The following is a 12,840-nucleotide window of genomic DNA, read 5'->3' on the forward strand; positions in this document are numbered from 1 at the left end:
TCTTGAGTTCACAATGCTGGGTAAGATGCCTAATCTCTCTGAGTTCCCTCATCTTCAAACAACGTACTTTCAGAAGCAAATAGAAGATCGTATGCATGATGCTTAGTGACTGCTCAATAAATACAGTCTATTATCAAATATTAAAAAGCCTGCCTAGAAAAATAAAGAAAATTACAAAACAAGAAAAAGAGAAAAGTAAATAACACCCCTCAAATCCAAATATTTGTTTTAACCCCTTGTTATATATCTTTTTATACATATGTGTTTAGATATATATTTTTAAATCAACATGGGCTCATGTCATACATAGTTTTTTTTTTTTTTTTGCAATGCTCTTTTCTTTTTCTTTTTTTTTTTCAGATAGGGTTTCACTCTGTTGCCCAGTCTGGAGTGCAGTGGTGTCATCATAGCTCACTACAACCTCAAAACTCCTGGGCTCAAGTGATCTTCCTGCCTCAGCCTCCCGAGTAGCTGAGACGACAGCATGGGCCACCATGCCCCGCTAATTTTTTTTCTACTTTTTGTAGATACAGTGCTACGTCACTCAGGCTGGTCTTGAACTCCTAGTCTCAAGTAATCCTCTTGCTTTGGCCTCCCAAAGTGCTACGATTATAGGCATGAGCCACTGCACCCCGCCTGCAGTGCTCTTTTCTTAACAGTATATCATTTCTCTCTGCCAGTAGAAATATCATCATTTTCATATATTCATAAAATGCCGTGAGATATAGAATAATTTATTCAACCAGTTGCCTGATTCTAGACATTTAGGAGATTTCCAACACCCGACTACCTATATTACAAATGCTTGTTTCATTTGAAATGGGCCCAAATAAAAAAAGTTGCTCCAGCTTCTGCATCACAGCGTCTCCTTTCTATTGAAACAGAATATCCTGTGTACACTGGCATTCGAACTTGGACGGCCTCTTAATCTCAGCCCTTCAGTCTGATGAATGTTGATAGGGATCCTGACATGACATCCCTCTGTGTGAACAGAGGTGGCATTGTTCGATATCTGTCCCAGGCAGAGACTCACAGTGAGATTAAAGCGCAGGTTGAAACCGAAGGCAAGAAGGAAACCAGGCACTAAAGAAGTCCGGGCCTCCAGATTCTCAGTCTTCTTTCTCTCCTCCCTCCGGCCGACCCGAGCACCACCACTCCCACCAGCCCTGTCGTACCTGGTGCTGACCCATAAAATAAGAGAGAGAGAAGAAGACAGCATTGCCTGCCCTTCCCCAACCTTTATTCCAACCTCTCACAAAGGATGTGTGTCTTTCCTGTGTACACAGCCCGGGGCTGTCGGGCCAAGATCAGCAAGAAGGAAGAGTATCCATTCTCGCTTGTAACTCTGACTGGGATCCAGCTTTCGCCAGGGTCTGGAGCAGCCAGACTTTGCTCGCTGAGCCTGGAGAAGTGGCTGCCTCTTCAGCACCTGCTGATGGGCTGACAGGGGCCAACCTATTTCTGACTAACACTGACCTAGCCCCACCATCATTCACTGACATTTTCAAAAGTGGAAAAATTGGTCTTTAACCAGTTTTGAGAACTTATTTGCCTAAATCAGTGGAACTCAATGTGGTTTCATTGGGGAAGGGGGTATGGGAATGAATTATTTTCAGTTCAGCTAGGGAGGTGATGCTTGGATGAAAAGTAATCAGTAACCCTCTGTCTAATGCAGTGTCAGAAAAAAGGCATGGCTTGAATGTGGATCTGAAGACACACTCAGTGGGTTAAATGAAAGGAAACAGGCTTCAGTTCTAAACTCCCTGGTCCAACACTTAAGGACTGAGTGATCTGTCAAAATCAAAAGCAAAGTCATATGGTCAGCTTTCTTAGATATTTTTGTTATTATTATCACTATTTCTATGATAATAAGACTACTAGTAAGTAGTACTAAACATTATTGAGCACTTATGCTAGGCACTGCACAAAGTGCTTTTGATTTGTTTTGTTTGGTTTTTGGAGACAAAGTCTCACTCTGTCACCCTGGGTAGAGTGCAGTGGTATCAGCCTAGCTCACAGCAACCTCAAACTCCTGGGCTCAAGCCATCCTCCTGCTTCAACCTCCAGAGTAGCTGGGACTACAGGTGCACACTACCACACCCAGCTAATTTTTTGTATTTTTAGGAGAGATGGGGTCTCGTTCTTGCTTAGGCTGGTCTTGAACTCCTCACCTCAAGTGACTAGAGTGCTAGTATTACAGGCCACTGCACTGAGCCCTTTAATAAGTGTTATTGACTTTATAAAGGCAGGTGTTGTCATCATTCCCATTTGACATATGGGGAAACTGAGGCTCACAAAGCTAAGTATATGCCCAAGATCACACACCTGGGAATAAAGCATGGGCTTAACTGACTCTAAAACATGTACTCACAGCCACCATTCCTTCACTGAGCTCCAAGGAAACCAAGTCTAACGGAATGATTGTTCAGTATTATGGTGCCTGATACGGTATTGCAGACTTCCTTTGTTCAGACAGAAAGTTCCTTGAAAGCACACTCTTAGTTAAGTGGTGTGCAGAACTGGCTGGAGGAGAGCAGGACCAATTTGTATAAGGGGGCTGGGGCTTTCTGAAAAAGAAGAAACCTCTTATCCAACTCTTGCTCTCCAAGGGATAGACCAGGGTGGGCCACAAGGCACTAGAAATCCAGGCTGATGAGCAAGGCTCAATGAGGGTTAGAAGGAAATGGCTTCAACACAGACTGGCCCAGCGGTTATGCTTTGGAGAGTACAGGCTGAACGTGGGAGTATAGGCTAAAACGGCCTGTAATCTTGGACCCAGTATGGGGAACTAATGTGGCCTGAGCAGGCCACAGGGGAAAAGCCTGTCCCTGAAATGTTAAGACTATGCAGGACCCATCTTCAACAGTGACATCACGTGGCTGCAAGAGGCAATGGCAATGGGATATTGGTCACCGGTCTGAGATGCTCCAAGGCTCTTAGATTAGGGGGTAGGGAGGGCGAAGCCTCAAGTGGAAGATATTGGACTTAATGAGAAAAAAGCAGGTGGGGGCCCGAGTGAAAAGTAAAAGTGATGGCATCATGTTTACTCTTCAAGCTTGTGGAGCAGGTTAGACCAGTAACACAAGGGACTGGGGACATTTTCACCCCTTGACTGAGTTTTAATAGTTCTGCTCTTAAATTGATGTAAACCAAGTTTAGGCAAGCCAAGGTTGGATTTAATAGCCGAGGAGGCTTGCCTGAGGGTCTCATGTAACATTCCAGGGCCCTCCAGACAGGCTGATGTGGAGCTGCCGCTCAGAACCAACTGTCAGCTGCACATAAAGCCAAAACAGGGCTTTTGGTACAAAAAACATAAACATGACAAACAATTCAAAAGCCCTCATATTCATTCAACTTCGCCCCCAGCACGCTGCAAAACAAAAGGAGAGAGTCTCTCAATAACCCGAGAAAAACTATATGTGGAACTCTCTCTTCAGACGCTGTCATTCTGTTTCTGGTTCAGCTGGCTCAGAACATCCGTGTTTTCTTACATTTAATCACCCAATTAAACAGAATAGAACTTCTGAGTCAATCTTCCTACGTTACAGAAATTTCTGTCCCCTGCAACTGTGACTACGGTCTGATAGCAAGATTCTGAAAAGATTTAATATCTCTTTGAACTGATGTGGCATTGCAGACTTCCTTTGTTTAGAGAGAACGTTCCCTGAAAGCACACTCGAGCTATTAATATCTGCTAATTGGTGGAGGGTATGTCTTCTGGTCCCTCCAAAGCCTTGCTTAAGGCCGCTGTTCTCTGCTATTTTCTTTCCTTTATACCAGCGTTGCTATTCTCAGTCTGTATAACCACGAGAAGCTCTTTGCCCTTTCTGTTTCTCTGTTTTCTCATTTGCAAAATAGGGATGATAATAATGATAGTATTTACATGGAACAGTCACTGACGAGTCCCTGCCTATATCCCCTCAGATCTTACCACTGTGGTGTATAACCATCTACCCTCCACCTGCCTGCAGGCTTCCCTAGTGGCCTGGGCCTCCCCAAGCACACAGTATGCCAGAAATCCTAGAGAGTTACATCCCCCAGGAAGCAGACTTTCACCCAAATGACTGATGGAAGCACAAATATGCCCTTGAGTGGGACAGCTGTGAGGCATGTTTCTACAGGCCCCCTGATATGGGATGACTCTAAGGTGAATTCTGCACTGGCTCCCGAGGTCCCCAGCAGGACTGAGCCCCAGCTGCCCACAGTGCTACCCGCTGTCCACTGCCTGACCTCCTCTCACTTCCCCATCCCCCTGCCTGCGCTTCCTGGCATCATCCCCAGATGATTTGCTTGCGCTCACATCTTTGACAAGGGGAGCCTAACCTAAGACAGTGGCATTAAACATGTGGTGCCCAATGGTGCCCTGTATACTGCCTTGGGATCTCTACTTTTCTCTACTCACTTTACCCTTCCAGTCTTTCCATCCAATTCCTCCATGTCCTCCAGCACAAATAGAGGACTTACCTCTCACCTCCAGAATAAGTAGAAGCTATCAGTTGCTAACTGCCTTAACCAGCCCGTCCCTAACACTCATGGGATCCGAGACAAAATTTTATAAATAGAGGCTTTTATCCTGCCCCGTTGCCCCAAACCTGTTCTCTTCCCACTCCTGCAAATCCATAGAGGGCCCTATGCACCTGTGTGTGGGCAGCTCGTATCCCACTTCCATGCTCTGTCTATGCCCCCTGCAAGCAGCTGCTTCTTGGCCACCCCTCAGACCAGAGGTGAGGTCCACCCTTGGGAGGTCCACGCAGACCCTGGATTCTGAGGTCCCAGGCACCACAGCGTGTTCTAGTAGGGGGAGTATGGGCTCTGGGTAGGCACATTCCTTTGTGTCATGGAGAGAGATGAAGCTGGAGTACAGCTAGAGCTGGTCCTTCTGAAATGTGGGGCCCAGGGCAGGGGCCCCAGTTACTGGGTCTAAGGGTGGTACTAGCCTTCACTCTCCTTCCCCTATTCCACAAACATTCCTGCATCTGCATCCATCTTCCCTTCCTTTCTCCTGTGCAAAGCAGAACACGTTCTCCTATCAGAGACCAATCTCTCCTTCTGGGGTCTCCATTCAGAACTCAGGATCATGGAGAAGTGGGTGGCTGTGAAGAGAACCCTGGCCTTGGGAACAGAAGAGACCAGGTTTCAATTCTGGTCTTGCCATTTGCTGGCAAAGTGGTGGCCACAGTGCTTGCTTTGCCTACCTTCTTACGGTTTGCACAAGAGCTAAATGAGATAGATCAGGGAAGAGTGCTCACTAGACTGAAAAGCACTATGCAAAGTGAAAAGAGATATCACTCTTACTTGCAGTCCCGATTTTATATACAGTAGTTTACAGAAGAAGGCAGTGCCTGGAGCATGGGAAAACAGCTTCTCTAGGCCTCAGCTGATGTCTTTGGACAACCAGATAATTTGTTTTCCTCTCATCATTGGACAGTTGCATAGGGGTCCCCCCGCTTTTATTCACTTTATTCATGAGGGTGAGATTCTTAAGTAAAATATTCTGTCAAGGAACCAAATGTCATTATCTAAAGGAGATTTTCCTCTAATCCTTGAGGAAAGTAGCCTCAGAATGTTACATCAAACCCATTCACAGAGCAAGTGATATATTTTATTTAAAAATAATCTTAGTTAAGTAAAAAGAAATTAGCACTATACTATATTTCTTTTAAAAACTTCTATGTATTTCAAATATAGCTTTTGAATAGTCACTAACAGCCCGAAGATACAGAAAGGACTTTTGAGGTCAAGTGTAAATGCCAAATGAGATTCAAATAACACAGCTGAATTACTTGGTCCCTATGGCCTCCAGCTAAGAAGGGTTTGTGCATTTTTAATGAGCCAAAAAATGAAGAAGAGTATGCAACAGAGACTATAAGTGGGCCTCAAAGCCTAAAATATGTAGTATTTGTCCCTTTACAGAAAAAGTTTGCTGACCAGAATGATTGAAGGACTCACTGACTCTCTTCACCTTTCATTTGTCAGCCCCTCATCGTATCACCTCCCATCTCCAAGGGCATCCTCAGAGCTAAGGCTGGGGTGGTATGTTATGATTCTCAGCCTAACAGGAATCCTCTCAGAGGCCATTTGGGGATGGCCTTACCAAAAGCTGAGAGAGACCTCTGGGCCTAAGCACCAGGATCTGAGTACTTTTTGAGGGGGACGGTTGACAGGGTCATGGCACACATGCTAGACCCAAGAGAGGTAGCAAAAATACAGCTCAAGGAGACCTTCTCAAGTCCTTGAGATTTCATTCACCCAGGCTGGGCCAGAAGAGGAGCCTGGGTTTCCTGGTCTTTGCTCGTGATCAGAGTTGTGCGGTGGTCTGGGAGAATAGATAAACTGGTAAAAATGGAAACTGCACTGACTGGTAAATCTTCGGTAGCCATCTGCAATTCCCAGCTACAAATTTTAGCTTTGGTTTCCACCATCAGAAGGCAAAGCAAGACTATACTGTAGACGGTGTCACCACCCTCAGTCCACAGCCTCGAACATCACAAACCCAGCGTGTCCACACCTTCTCCCTGAGGTCTTACCCCACCTTCTGCTGGCTCCAGCCAGAGGCAGGGGGAAAGCGTTTTTTTTTCCCCTACTCTAACTCACGGTTTTAGAACAATTGATGTCATAGCCCGTTTCTTCCCTTTGATACCAATTCCCGTGCACTTACCTTCAGTCCGGGAGGGAGGACCTCTTGCTTATGGATCTGGATGAGTGTGATGCTCACGAGCACCACAACGCTCACCAGCAAGAACACCAAGGCGATGACGGCTGGAGTGCGGCAGAGAGCCTTGAGGCCTGAAATGAGGAGACCCAGAAGACACGTGAGGGAAAAGTAGCCACCAGACATCAGTCTTCTTTGTACAATTCATGGACGAGGCCCATAATTGTGCGCAAAAACCACTTTCTCTGGCTTTAGTGAGACCCTACACTTTAAGGAACAGTAACAATGGGATTCCAATACCCATTTATTCTTCCTCCAAAATTGTGGACTAAAACTGTCTGCAGGGAGGGTATGCATGATCTAGTTTCCTGATATTTCCCAAAGTGTATTATACATATTGCTGGTCATGCCTGAGATAAAGTACAATATTTGGCGAGTCAAAAAATCCAGGCTTTCTATTAACACAGGTGATATATTTTATTTAAAAGTAATCTTAGTTAAGTAAAAAGAAATTAGTACTATATTATACTGAAATGATTCCATTTATGTGAAGTTCTAAAACAGGTAGGTAACAGAAAGTGGAACAGTGATTGCCTGGGGGTTTGGGGCAAGAATTCACTGGGAATAAACATGTGGGCACTTTCTAGGAGTAATGGAAATACTCTATAGCTAATACTCTATAGGTACTGGTCCGTGGCCTCTTAGGAAATGGGTTAGGGAGTGGGCCACATGTCACTGCCTGAGCTCTGCACCACTAACCCCCAATGCCCGGGCTGTGGAAAAATTGTCTTCCATGAAACCGGTGCCTGGTGCCAAAAAAGTTTGGGACCACTGCTCTATAGGACTGTGGAGTATACTCATATGCACATTTGACAAAACTCATCAATCTTTCAAAGTCCTTTGGGGAAAACTTGAAAATCAAGGTAAACCAGCTCCTTAGGCACAATTTCCCTTAAAAAAAAGATTCTTATAAATTACTCCCATTATCTTAAAAAATATGCCTTTGGAAGGCAAGAACACTCAACTCAGGGACACAACTTAAGAGCTATCCATTTCACTGAATATAAATTATGCCTATTTTTCTTAAAAAAGATAAAAAGACATTCAATTAAAATATTTACTAAATAGCAGTCTTGGTAGAACCATTAGGGCATAAACATAAATGGCACCTGAATGGCTGAAATATGATAGACACTAACAGAAACATCACTGGATTCAGAGAATCCCAGTATGTTTCTCATCAAATGGCTATGTAAATGTAAATTAATTAAAATAAAATAAAATTAAAAAATCAGCCCCTCAATCTCACTAGCCACATTTCAAGTGTTCCATAACCACATGTAAGCTAGTGGCTCCCATATTGGACATTGCAGCTATAGAACATTTCCATCATTATAGAAAGTTCTATTGAACAGCAATGGGACAGATTCTTCCCTATTCCAGAACATTTATTCTTAGATCATGTTTTAATCTATGCTTTATCCCTTCATTATTTCTATAAGACATTTTCCTAGAAGAAAAAAATGGTACATACATGCTACCATGATAGAGTGAGATTCACTCCCAATATCCAATCACATCACAACACTCAATACGCATGGGGTGGGCAAGCATGCAGTGGGGCTCAATGGCTCAGAACAGCCAACTCTTCTGCCCCATCTGACTCCCCTGCAGTGTAGGTGCAGTCACAGACACTTCCTGATGTCCCAGTGATCATTTAACACCTTAATTTTCCTACCTTGTCATTAAGAGTGTAAACTGGTACAGCATCCATGGAGGGAAATTTGTCAATCTTTATCAAACTTGCAAATGAACATACCATCCGACTCACAGTCCCACTTCTGGGAATTTATCCCACACAACTAACCTCACATGTATAAAATGACATATACACAAAGTTATTCATTGCAGAATCATTTGTAATAGCAACTGGAGGGGGAGCCAACTACCTCAGAGCTGACCTTCAGAGCATCTTGATAGGGTCCTGGATCACTTTTCTGTGATTCCAGATAAAAGCACACGAACCAGCCAGGAACCAGTTAATCCACAGAGGGAAACTTTTTAATCAGCTTTCAAGGAATGTATATGTCAGTGTCAGTGATAGAGGTTTAAGGGTTTTTTCCCCTAACAAGGCATGGTTGAGATTTAATCTGCCAAGTTAAACTTGTCCTTTGAAAGGAATGTAACATGTTCGTCTGTATGTGTGATGTTACAGTATCTGTGTTAACAGTTCAAAGTGTTGTGGGGAAAACCTGGAAATCAAAGTAAACCAGCTCCTTAAGAACAATTTATCTTTACCAAAAAAAAAAAAATTCATATAAATTGCTATTACTATTCTAAAATCGTATCCTTTTAGAAGACAAGAATACCCAAGTTAGGGGCATGACTAAAGAACGTCTATCCACAGGGCAGGGGGGTGTGATATGTAAGCAGTTTCCTGACCACAGCCACGTGGCTGGCCTCATAAGTCCTCTGTGTTTCAGCAGTTTTCAAGTAAAAAGCTATGATTACCTTAAGCAAACCCTTGCCCCAACAGAAAAGCTTATTACAAAGCAAAATTGACTAGACCAGGTCTCATTCATTTAGGAAATACAGCCTAGAGCTATGCTGTCATTAGGGCTGGACAAACACTGTAATTGCAAGGTGCCTACCTGAGCGTGGAGAGGCCAGAGCCTTGTGGGCTTCCACATGAGCAACTCCAAAAAGTGCTCCAGAGGCAGGCAGGGCAACTTAGAAGTGTGTGTGAGAGAGAAAATTCCACACTCATGCCTACAGCATCAACCATAACAACACTGACCCATGCTGGGGGGTTGGGGGAGTTGCGGGCACTGTGCCAGTAAAAACATTCGGATGGAAATACAGGAAAAAACTCCAAGTACTTTGTAATTCATCACAAAATCAACAATACAGTATTCTAAAACAAATCGTACATACAGCTAGGTAAGGGAAACCACAAAGGCCAAATTAATGGCTTATACAAACCGGAAAAACCATTTAAGCGAAACATGCATGTTAGTCCTTGTTTTGTGTGGCTTTGATGCAAAGCATTACTTTTATCTGAGGAATGCCGGTGGCAAAACCACAGTGAGCAGCTTTGTCTCAAACCAGCGAGGTTAAACAGTCATTTGTAGGGGGACATGGATGAAAAACTGCGGGCTGAACCTGGAATTCTCCTCTGATTTGACACGAAAAAAAAACCACCTTGCTGCTTCCTGAGAGATACAGACCTGCATGCTCATACGGTTGGCGGGTCAGCACGGTGAACATCTTTTCTCCCAGCTGCAAGAGAGAGAGTGTAGAATGTCAGTATATCCCGGGCCCCTGATTTCAAAAGTTTAAAAAACTTGCGCTGGTTAAAACACTAGCCCACTTCAATTCCTCCAGATCAAAACCTCCTGGGAAAGGTGAGCCCAAACCCAGAACTTCAGAGAAAGAATCAAAGCTGGAGCTTAAATTCTCATGTCATCTCCCCAGTGCGAGGAAAGGAAGAAATATGGGTTTGCTGGAAGTTTAAACTGAAAAAAAAAAAAAAAAAAAAACGTTTTTAAAAGTCTACCTTTTTCTGCAGATTGTACCACCTGAACACACACCCAGGCAGAACTAATCCTCCTATTATTAGCATTCGCAGGGCGGTGGCAGGGCTTTTCTTCAAAGCACACCAGCCAGCAAGGTTTGCGTGTGTGCTCGTGGCCCAGGAGCCCGGAGTCGCCCTTTAGAGACCTGGCAGGCGTGTCTTTAGCTGCGGCTGGAAACAACCGCGAAGGGATGTCGGGCCCCTGGGATGCAGCGCCCCCAGGATTTGGGAGAGCCCACTCTGGACTCTGTCTCCACGCAGCCGCAGCGCACCTCCAGACCCGCGCCGGCACCGGGAGAAGACGCGCCCACCGCTTGCCGGCATGGCAGGGACCCCTCCCCGCCGCCGGAGGATTTGGGGCTCGCGAGCTTAGTCCCTTCCTGCAGCCCTCGGGGAAACCCGATTCCATTTCCTTCCCACCGGGTTCTCAGCCTCATGCAACCCCCAGGCCCCCGGAGGCTCGGGCGCCTGGTCCCCGTCCTCACCTGCGGCCGACTGGGAGAAGACCGGCGCTGCCGCAGTGGCCGCCCGCGGCCCGCGCGCAGGAGGCGTCAGCCGGGACCGGGGAGGCGGCGCCGGGCGGGGCGGGGCCGCTGCGGCCTCCGCTTGGGACCGCCCCCTCGGTGCCCCCGCCGGTACCTCTGCACCTTTCCCTGCTGGCTCCTCCCGACTTCACGCCCAGCCCCTGGTGGGAGGGCGAGAGAGACCGCGAACACCTCCCGCCCAAAGACCAACCTCTGCCTGCCCCGAGGGTCTGCTGTCCCCCTCCAGGTTCCAGCCAAACAGCACCTCACTTCCCTTCTCCTTCCCTCCACCCTCACCTTAACCCGAAGTAGGAGAGGGGGGAGTGGGGCCTTGACGTGGAATCCTGCAGGAGCCTACGTGGGTGAGGGGGTGAGGGGAGCAAGGGGATGTCCACTGCCTTCCTCCCTCTTCCGTGTGTGTCAAAGCCAAGAACCTTTCGATCTCTCCTGTCACCCCAGATGCAGGGAAAATGGGTCGGGGCTAGGCAGGGACTGGGCCCTCCGTGGGCGTGCATGACCGCATGGACCCTGTGCCCTGTCTCTCTGTGGGGGTGGAGTGGAGTCAAACACCCATAATGTTGGCGGTGAGGCCGGTAGCAGGCTGGTCCCTAAGTCACTTGGGCCTGGGGCACAAAGCAGTGCAGAGACATTCCCTCATATTTAGCAGAACCACCTTGGCTGTGCACAGGGACACTCTCACTGGTTACTGAGCAAGGCTCTCCCCTAGCCAGTTTTATATGGGTGTCATTAGGCCGAAATTCAGACAAGTACAGCCTGGAAGAGGCCAAAGATGACAAAAATGCAGCATGAGGACTGCAGTGATCCAAATACCCCAGCAGTTTGTTTCTAATGCTGCAGCAGGCAGCCTCCTCGCCCTTCCGAGTGACTCCAGGGACCCTTGGAATGATCCCAGCAAGAGGCCTAAGTGAGCTCTGCTGGACTACCCCTCTTTGTGGTTCCTGAATGTCTGGAAGGAAGAGCTGAGGACCTGGCTATGTCCTGGGCCCGTCTGCTCTTTCCTAGACACCCACCACACCTGTACAGTGCAGGTGGGGCCAAAGCCCGTAGAGACAAGAGGTCCTTAAGACAGAATTGCCCCTGCTTTGAGACCTCTGAGGCTGGAGAGGTGGGCCCCAAGTTGGTGTGTGTGTGTGTGTGTGCAAGGACACTGTGGTCACCCATCCAGTTGGAGGATTGCTGGGGGATTGGTACAGGGTCTGCACTGGGAGTGTCAGACGTTCAGTGAATGCTTGCTGAATTACCAGACTTGTTCTCTCTGAAAGCTGTAGGCCAATGAAAGATAAGGCATACGACCGAGAGCTGAGGGTCCTTGTGCACCCAGGCGGCCATAGCCCACAAATGGCTGCTGACACTACACCCAGACCTGAGGTCAGTAAGATCAGCTCTAAGGGTTGAATGGCTGACCTTAGCTCCCTAGTGATTTCCCAGGGACTGGAAAAAGGTTCCCTGGCTTAGGGGGCCTTGAAACGCATTTGGTGCCAGTGTCTAAAAATAACAGAGATACAGTCCATGCCAGTTTTCCTCTCTGCTTACCTCCACCTACAGACCTCAAAAGTGTGAGCACCAACCACCTTGGAGAGTCCTGTTGTCTCTACCTTTCCTTTTATTTTTCCAAATTTTCCTGGAAACTCTGCTCCAGGCACTGCCCAAACTTCTTTGCAGCTCCCAAACTATAATAAACCCATTCATTCAAAGGCACTTCCCCATCGAACCTCCACACATAAGAACACATAGACATACAAACACACATACATAGGCACACAAACCTTTATGGTTTTTCCAGATTATAAAATAATATAGATTTGCCCTACCAGATATCAAAGCATATTACAAAGCTACAGTAATTAAAACAGGCTGGCTTGGACACAGGAATATATCAAAAGATCTAAAGAAGCAAAGAGATAGTGCAATATCAGACTAAAGGATACACAATTTAGTATAAGATAAAGAGAAAGTTGAAAGAACATATTATTCTATAACTAGTGTTGAAACTAGTGGTTCATCATTTGGAAAAAAAATCCCACTCATCACACATGAAAATAGATTTTATGATAGATGGATTAAAAATT

At 46.2% G+C, this 12,840-nt stretch overlaps 1 protein-coding gene across 2 annotated transcripts in view; it reads right to left on the minus strand.

Annotated features, from left to right (window-relative positions):
* The window catches only part of ENTPD3 (ectonucleoside triphosphate diphosphohydrolase 3), a 34,878-nt gene extending 24,107 nt beyond the window's left edge, over positions 1 to 10,771 (minus strand). The window contains exons 1-3 of one of the 2 annotated variants that reach the window (XM_045530482.1): positions 10,712 to 10,771; positions 9,880 to 9,931; positions 6,659 to 6,786 (exon numbers count right to left, since the gene is read on the minus strand). In XM_045530482.1, the coding sequence (XP_045386438.1) occupies positions 6,659 to 6,786; positions 9,880 to 9,919 (168 nt within the window). In that variant the 5' untranslated portion in view covers positions 9,920 to 9,931; positions 10,712 to 10,771. Of the gene's footprint in view, positions 1 to 2,371; positions 2,410 to 6,658; positions 6,787 to 9,879; positions 9,932 to 10,711 lie in introns of those variants that run through there. The other variant, XM_045530483.1, reaches the window with a different exon arrangement.
* Between the last annotated feature and the right edge of the window lie 2,069 nt (positions 10,772 to 12,840).

The sequence above is a fragment of the Lemur catta genome, chromosome 18, assembly GCF_020740605.2.
Source record: "Lemur catta isolate mLemCat1 chromosome 18, mLemCat1.pri, whole genome shotgun sequence".
In the NCBI taxonomy this organism is placed as follows: Eukaryota; Metazoa; Chordata; class Mammalia; order Primates; family Lemuridae; genus Lemur; species Lemur catta.